This window comes from Centrocercus urophasianus, unplaced genomic scaffold, assembly GCF_019232065.1.
Source record: "Centrocercus urophasianus isolate 14NV4802_14NV808 unplaced genomic scaffold, USGS_Curo_1.0 seq_11, whole genome shotgun sequence".
In the NCBI taxonomy this organism is placed as follows: Eukaryota; Metazoa; Chordata; class Aves; order Galliformes; family Phasianidae; genus Centrocercus; species Centrocercus urophasianus.
In genome coordinates, this window is record NW_024884253.1 from 81,047,553 (window position 1) to 81,056,459 (window position 8,907).

The 8,907-nt window shown below is 44.7% G+C and overlaps 1 protein-coding gene across 1 annotated transcript in view; it reads left to right on the plus strand.

Annotated features, from left to right (window-relative positions):
* BMP6 (bone morphogenetic protein 6) overlaps window positions 1-8,331 on the plus strand; it is an 85,180-nt gene extending 76,849 nt beyond the window's left edge. The window contains exons 5-7 of the mRNA XM_042836825.1: window positions 4,935-5,011; window positions 6,537-6,647; window positions 6,738-8,331. Of these exons, the coding sequence (XP_042692759.1) occupies window positions 4,935-5,011; window positions 6,537-6,647; window positions 6,738-6,887 (338 nt within the window). The 3' untranslated portion in view covers window positions 6,888-8,331. The remainder of the gene's footprint in view (window positions 1-4,934; window positions 5,012-6,536; window positions 6,648-6,737) is intronic.
* The last annotated feature ends 576 nt before the right edge of the window (window positions 8,332-8,907 follow it).

Sequence of the window (8,907 nt, forward strand, 5' to 3'; positions counted from 1 at the left end):
GCACAGCAGGCCTGGGGAAGCATTTGCCATGGGATGAAAAGCAAGATGCAGGTCCAGAGGTTACCCTGACAGTCATTTCACTCCTGAGGGTGCCCAGATGCAATAGGATGCAAGGCAGGCACAGTACCATGCATGGTCCTGACCTGCACAACTTCCTCTTTCCGTATATCTTGCATCTCATCGTATGTTTGGTGCATGCTTATCCTTCAGCGGGGATTGATTCCATCTATCAGGCCTTGAAGGCAGTTTCTCTCCTGGAGAGTTTAGCAGCTGGCTGGAGCTGGTGCTTCTCCCTTCCCTGCCTTAGTGATCACTTGGTTTGTTGGTTGGGTTTTTTTTTTTTTTGCTTCATTCCAAAAGTGATCCCCTTTTCCAAACGATGCTGTAATTTAGGTCATGGTAGTATTTAAAAAAAAAAAAAAAAAATGCAAAATGATCTAAAAATGGAAAGAATCCCAAGTCTCACTGTTAGGAGCCCTTGAAATGTACTGCTGGATTTGGCACTGGATCTGGGGAGCCAGGGATTGTGCAAAGGCACACTGCTGCCTGCAGGGCTGGGATCCTGCTGTGTCCCCTGTGATGTGCAATTCTTGTCCTGCAGTCATTACCAAGCATTTAGAAGCTAAGGTTATGGCTGTGGCATAAGAATCCAAATAGTCTGTAGTTTTTTGCCAAGAACACTTATTTCCCTGAATTACAAACACGTAGTTACAACTGGAACCGACTTATATAAAGCAGAACTCAGTAATCCCCATGGCTATGAACTGCTTTGACATCGAGTCCTGCGTCAATGCATTCCTGGATCTGAGCTCTGCTCATCTGCAGGAGGAGGATGAGCAGGATAAAAGAAAAAGTGGTTTTGGTTGTTGAGGCAGAAAATCATGCATCAGCTCAGGCCCAGGACATGGAGGCACGAGGTGGCTGGGAGGAGAGTGAAGGTGTTTCTCTGTTTCTTGTGAGGTCTGGAGGCCATTGCCCAACCATTTTTGCAGTAGGTTCAGACCATGGCCCCGGGCTCTGGGCTGGCCGTGCTGTTACCAGAAGAGCTGGAGAATCTTCAACTCAAAAGGCAGCAGCCCCTGAATGCTAAAAGCATTATTACTCCATGGTCAGCTCCTCCATGACTGATTTTGAGTGGTTCTGTGTGGAGCCAGGAATCGAACTCAGTGATCCTTGTGGGTCCCTTCCAATTCAGGATGCTCTGTGATTCATAGAACACTCCCTTCTTGGGTCCTTCTCTTCAGTGTCAGAGGCTCCAGGGTGAATAATATGAGGTGCTTCATCAAAGGGGGGGGGCCCTCAAGGCAGCACTTCCATGCAAAGATTCATACGCCGTGCAGTGCTTCTGGCAGGTTATCCTGGTGCATGTGGGAGCTCATTGCCACTAAGGGCAGTGCAAGCAAAAACTGAAGGTAAATAAGGCATGGCCAGCTCTCCTTTGTGTGCTGCCACGTGCATGTCCTCTCCAGCCTGACATCTCCCCTTGTTCCCCCACAGCAGGCTGCTTTCATGTGAAGTGGGCTGTTGTTATCCACACGATCAGTTTACACTGGTTTCATCTGGGCTGATCACCAAAGTCAAACACCAAGGAGAAGTGGCTGGCCTCGGAGACCTCTGTCAGAGCTATCTGGGACTACAGAGGCAATTAATTACCCTGTGGAATTCGGTAAACTGGCACCTTTGGAGCAGTGAGGGTATTCTCAGGCAGCTCAATCTCAGTAAATATTTATATCTCCTTTGCCAGCACTTAACATGGGAGAGGTGGTAGGAAATCTGAGGTTGGTGCGTATCTATCAATAGGAGGAAGATCATTAGGGTCAAACTATTCCCTTTCCTCTTTAGTGATGTAAATGCCAGTGTCCAGCCTTAAGAGAAACATCTGTGCTGGCAGAGGGGCAGGCTTGCATTGTGGTGTGACCTCATTGAGGGCCATACAACAGAGAGCAGCCACCCTTCTTATGCTGCTGGGACTGCCCTTACATATAAGAAGCCTTGGGACTAATTTTAAGTGCAGAGGTTTATGGCTGTTTTCTTTGTTGTTGCTTTTTTTCTTTTTAGTCTTGCAGCCTCTTGCAAGTGCCAAGCTGGTGTTCCCAACCAGAAAATGCACTAAACCTACAGTGAGTCTATAGGAACTCTGTAGCAGCTCTGTGAACTCTCAGAAGTTGTGGATGTCTCTGGCACTGAGCATGGCAATGTGGGCTAAAACAGTTGAGCACGCTGGCCTGGGGCAGCTGACGCTGCTTTCCAGGGACTGGGGGTAATGTATCATGGAGGCCAGGTTCACTAGTTCAGTAAGCTCGAGCTCTCGATCAAAAACTCTTTTCTGACTCATAATTATGTGGCTGTAGGGCATGTGCCAAACCCAAAACCATCAGGAATGGATCATTATGTGTGATGATGTCCACCTGGGATGGACAGTAGCTGGTGAGCAATGAAGGGTGTCAATTTGGTGACATTCAGGATTTTTTAGGGCCAGTTTCACACAGTGTGAGAACAGACTCATAGCATGTTCTGTTTGTTAAGCAGTAATTTTTTCCTCTGTTTTCTTAAACTTTTGCTCACAGTCTTCCTTCCCACTCCTGTTTTCTCTACTTCCCTCACCTTCTTCCCTTTCCCATAGGTAATTGGGGTAACTTGTATTTGGGAAATACTGTAGTTCTGCTTCCTTGGTTAGGAGTAGAATCATAGAATCATTAAGTTTGGAAAAGACCACTAAGATCACTTAGTCCAACCCATCCCCACCATGCCCACCAACCACGTCCCTCAGTGGCACATCTAAATGTTTCTTGGACACCTGCAGGGACAGTGACTCCACCACCTCCCTGGGTAGGCTGTTCCAGTGTTTCACCACTCCTTGTGAGAATAATTTTTCCTAATATCCAACCTGAACCTCCCCTGGTGTGACATGAGTGCATTTCCTCTTGTCCTATCACTTTTACCTGGGAGAAGAAGCCAACTCCTACTTCATTGCAGCCCTCCCTTCAGGAAGTTGCTGGGACTGATAAGGTCTCCCTTGAGCCTCCTCTTCTCCTTAAATATTACATACCAAATACCATGTTTCTCATAGAACAATTAAGTAGTGTTTTCAAGTACTAACCATTGACCACCGAAAGTATCTTCCCATTTTTTTTTTCCCCCTCATTATGACCAGATCCTTTAGAAACATCTCATGATAGGAATTTCAAGGACCAAAAAGCTTCTTTAAAAACAAAACAAAACAAAAAAAAACAAACAACCCAAGCGGCAAAACAAACCAACCCACACCCTGGTTACGGCTTGGTAGGTCTGGTTTGCAAATGGAAAGGTTGAACAGAAAAAGCCTGAGCTACTGGGCATGGCTGAAATAGCACATGTTTATGCTGCAGCAGCCTGAGAGCCGGCTCTGCTCACCTGGTTACGTTTGTGATTGAAGCAAAGCTATTGAAAGCCTGAAATGCAATCCCGAATGTTTAAAACCCAAACTGCTTCTAAAAACAGCTCCCTAATCTGTGGTGGTTTGGAGGCTGGGTTTGTTTTGAGGTGTGGGTCTTTTTTTCAGACCTCGGTGTTAACTGTACCCAGCTGTGGTGCTGGCCTGCCCTTAATGTCAGTTGGATGTGCTTTTAGTATTATAGTTTTCTTTTGAATAAATATTTGCATTTGTAGTTCCCCAACTTAGGGTTGGTGGGGTGGGGGAGGAAAGAAAAAGAAAGGCTTATTCAGAGCCAAGGAAAAAGTCACTAAAAATATTTTTCTATCCCAGCTGCCACGTTTGTGGAAAGCTGTGCTGGGACCGTGCCCTTTCACGCAGCGTTAGGGGCACTGGGGGCTGCTTGGCCAAAACGAGGTCTCAGCATCCTCATGCGGCATCCGGCCTTGTATGGCAGCCTGCCGGGCCGCAGGCAGAGCGTGCAACAGGAATGGAGGCCCCATTGGTAGGGAGCTGGGAAGCCAGGCCCAGGTCCTGCCTGTGGGACAAACATGTTGGTGTCCCCATCCATGCTGAAGGCTGGCTCTTTTGTTTCCTGCCACAGATGCTGTTTTCTTTGCCCTGCCGTGAGTCTTGTGCATGGCTGCTGGGCCACATGGCTCAGCTGGATCTGGGCAGCCATGGGGAAGTGAAAGGCCCCTCTGTCACAGCATGAGTCCTCCCTTCACCATGGTCCCAGGTGCTCGTGTGTGGAGCCGCCTCACTTTCCAAATATAGAGAGGAAATTCCATTCACAGACAAAAGCTGCATTTTGTAGGCATGTCTGAGCAACTTCTGCATGGTCAGAACTTCACTAAATGCTATGACAAGGGTCAGAGCTGGGCATCCCGTGCTGCTCTGTGCAATGGTGGCAGCACAGAGCAAGCTAATGGTGAGAGCTCATCGACTCTCGTGTCATCTGCGGATCAACATGTGATGGTGGGCTGTGGGAAGTTTTGCAAAGTATGGTTAATACAGGTCTGAGAGGCACCTCTGTGCAATGTGGAGCCACCAACTGGGCAAGCTCGGGGAAAGGCACATGACTTTTGACTGCAGGACATCAGAGCTGTGCAAGGACTTCTGCTAATCGGCACAGGGCAACAAGGAACCTCCGAGGATTTGTGATGCCCTCAGGAACTGTGTGGGTTGTGAGTGTACCCTGGGGAAATGTGCATATGAGCTACAGCAGAGATGTGGCACGTGCTGGGTGATGGAGCAGGGATTTATTTTGAAGAAATGATTTTAGTGGAGGTGTTTTACGAGCACTGCTCATCAGGTTTTTAAGGGAGGATGAAGGAGTTCTAGGCCAGTCACTGTTACTTGGGTGCCACCGTTCCCATAGGTATCTTGAAAATCTCAGTCCTGCTTTGGCTGTCCAAAGAAGAGTCTCTGCAGTGCACACATCTGCCCAGCTGTGTGCTCCAGTGATGCTCTGCCTCTTTAACTTTCTAAATTCCTGTTTTGTTCTTTTTTATCCTAACAGATTACAACAGCAGTGACTTAAAAACAGCATGCAGAAAGCATGAACTTTACGTTAGCTTCCAAGACTTGGGATGGCAGGTGTGTGATGTTTCTCACTGGATAAACTAGACATTTTGTTATGAAATGTTAGCTAAACAGTGTCATGGTAATTCCACTCAAGGTTGCCATTATGCTTTAAGATGTCCCTTGTGCCTCCCTGCTAAAACCAGTCACGGGGAAGGGCAAATAAATATTGATAGTTGTGACATTTGACAAAATCCAGAGGAAGCATGATATTTTATGAGATACAAATATACAGCCATCCTCTGTCACTCATGGGAGTCACGACAAGGACTTGTATCTGCATACCTCTAATGATAAGGAAAAACAAATGGGTTAAGTACCAGTTTTAACAAAATCAAGTCTTTCTAGTCATCAACCCAATATTAAACTTCCCCTCATGTTAAAATCCCTAACTGGTGCCCCCAGAAGTTAGCACTGGCTGCATGGGTAGACCAAAGATTGGTTTTAGTTGCAACACTGCAAGGCTAGGGGGGTGTCTCAGGCAAGCTCCTTAGGGCCCAGACTCTAGTGCATTAAATGTCACATTTCAGTCAATGTCCTTTTTTTAAATTCAGCACCTTTTTGTGTGCAGAGCTTGCAAAACCTTGCCCCTCCACACCCTTTGCAGTGCTTCCCTTATACAGCACTAAACCACAAATGTATTCACATTATCAGCGCTTGCCTGTGTATCAGGAGAGTGCCTGCTTTACAAAGAGCAGCTTGCTTAACCAGGAGCAAAATTATAGCTGAATGAGTATGTCAAATGTAGTTTTGGTGTGCCCAGGAATCCTTGTGTCAGCAATCGCACCACAAGCTTAAAAAGCTGTGGCAACAGTTGCTGGCTGTTTAGTTACTGCTGTGGCAAAATTCATGCTAACCCAGATGTGTGTTGACACCTGATGCCAAGGGAGAAGTGTCTCCTGATAACTGGCGATGATGACTCTTTAAAAAAACACCTTTCTGCACTGTTAACACAAGGACCATTTTTTGGTTTTAATTTGCTTTTGGCTCATTTGTAGCAGCAGGAGAAAAGCTGTAATTTTCTTGGTGTTATCCCTATGGGGAAACATCACTTTTTTTTTTTTTTTTCCCATGGCATTGTGTTCCTTGCTGGGAAAGCCTTGCCACCTGCAGCTCAAGGAGGCCACTCTTCCCCACATGTAGAGAATTTAGACAGATGAAACTTCCTCCACTGGCCCTAGCTGTAGTTCAGCCAGAGGACCTAACCTGCAGGAAACACTGGAGCATAAAGGCATCCAAACCACAATCCCCACAAAGTGCCACAGCAGCAGTTTTGGAAATAAAACTGTTTTCATTTGTGGCAGCGAAGCGCGTAGCAATGCACCATTCTTTGGACACGAACATCAGTGTCCATGGAAAAGTCACAGCTTACAAAAAAAAAAAAAAAAAAAAAAAGAAACAACAAAAACCTTCAGTGAAAACACATTTTCCCCCTCAAGAAAAAGTGGAAAATTTTCAGCTGGCCTTAATTGGGTGCAGTTGTCTCTGGAAGCTGGCAACTTTTTAATTAAAATCACGTTCCGTTTGTTTCCTAAAAAAGGACTGGATAATCGCTCCAAAGGGCTACGCAGCCAACTACTGTGATGGGGAATGCTCCTTTCCTCTCAATGCACACATGAACGCAACCAACCACGCCATCGTACAAACCCTGGTAAGTCTCCAGAAAGACCTGTGCTAAAGCCATAGGTGAGTTTGTGAGTGAGTTACCATCGTATCAATTATGTTTTCTTTTCGACAACAGGTTCATCTTATGAATCCTGATTACGTTCCCAAACCATGCTGTGCACCTACCAAACTAAACGCCATATCAGTTCTTTATTTCGATGATAATTCTAATGTAATCTTGAAGAAATACAGGAATATGGTAGTAAGAGCCTGTGGATGTCACTGACAAAGTCTTCACGTGGACTCTGTGATTCTACCATGAACTTCCATACTACCTTCCATAATTTTACAAACTACCTGACAGTGGGGAGAAAAAAGTTGATGAATCACCTTTCAAAACACCATTTATGTGCCTTGTGCGAGGAAAGGGCTTGTGGAACCACATGGTGTGGTGTGAGCAAAGAGCTGGAATTCTTCAAATGCAACCCTAAGCTGCAGTGGCTGCTCAGCTCTGCAACTGGAGCTCGCAAAGCAGCAATATGCCTGCACACGTGCTTATTGGCTGGGATGGTCTTAATCTCACCTAGCAGCTTGGCCTTATCAGTTGCTTGGATGTGTGCTACAGTTTAAGCAGATGGACATCCAACACCCAAAACCAGTGAGTCTTTTGAGGGGAGAGGGTCGCTAAAGAGCATTGTTACTACATCTGACTTAGTATATACCATGTGTACAATAGTAATACGAAATTCCTAAGGGTAGGAATTGCCTTTTGTCTATAAGGACCAGCTGTTACACCTCTCCTGTTAGTCTTCTCTGAAACCTATCATGATAGCATGCATTGTGCCAAAGCAAATCTTTTGGGTACCTTGGTCTCTGAGCACAGTTTAAATCTGATGCTGAGAGAGTAAGATGGCTTGGCTGCATCCTGTGTTAGAAATACTAGCATGAACTTAGATCGTGGCTGATCTTTCCTGATCAGTGTTTGACTGTGAGTAGGGTAACTTCACATATTTGTTCTTACATGACTTCCTTCCACTCCCTGAGTGGAGCTGCCTCATCTTACTACCACTTGCCCAGGAAGGAAGTCTGGACACTTCTCCAGCTGTAAGTCAGACGTAAAAGTTTAGGGGCCATTCATTCTCTAGTTGGACAATTTATTTACAGGAAGACAAAATGTCAGCAACTTACTTATTCAAATATTTGGCCAACCCTTCCCCTTCAACTCACGCAACTAACAAACTGGTATAAAGGATGCATTCACACGGTAGCCACGGTTTGTCTAGCAGAAGCTAACAGCAAATTGTTTTGATCAATATTAAACTTGTATTAAATGCACTTACCTCTTGATTCTTGCATTTAAAAGGCTTCTTGTAAATACAAGCTATAATTTATTGCACTTTTCACTGTATATTCATTGTGCTGTATCATTTATAGAAAGACTGCTTTTTAAAAAAGTTTTTATTTAGAAAAATCTCAGTGTAAACAATTGTATCACTTCGATTTTATACAAGAAACTCATGAGATTGTGCTTCACTAGAAAGTTGTTAAAAACATGATAATAAAGGCTTCCTTTAAGGCAGAAGTATGTACACTGATCTAACACATCTGCCATACAACACTTAGCTTCCACTGTGGATTTTTCACCTTTGCACATTTTTAAATTGAACAGAACCAAAAGGTTCTTGACAGACAGTGAAGTACCACGAGCAATCCACTGATTTCAAAGTTCATTACTGCTCTATTTTTTTTTTTTAATGAAAACAAACCTACTCCATATGATGGATAAGATCAGAATTTTGACAGATTAGTCAAATTAGCCTGTAGTTTGTCACATTCATTCCATGAGTTTCTGTGCACACACGGGATGGCAGAATCCAGTCCTTGGTTTGCTGCTGTCATTGTACTCTGACAGTACCTGCAGTGTAATTCTTTGGCTTTCAACTGTCAAACCTGGAGCATCTTATGCACCAAAGAACAGATCCATATCATAATCCAAGGCAACAGGGAGGGCACGGGCCTAACATTCAAACTTAGCAACACTTACACCTGGAAAAAAGGTTAAGGCTCAAGAAGAGTGGGGAACTATTTTAGACGACTGTCAAACAGAGCAGAAAAGTTACTTATATTGTACTATTGTTCTCCAAGTGCTCTGACTAAAGAGCAGGTCAACACAAAGGTGAAGGTAGGAAATGCATGTAATCAGCTGTGAGGTCTAACTGATCATTTAATATTAACGAAGTAACTATAATAGAGCCAGTTTGCTTTGACTCTATATAAATAGAGCATAGTTACTCCTCTGGAGCTAA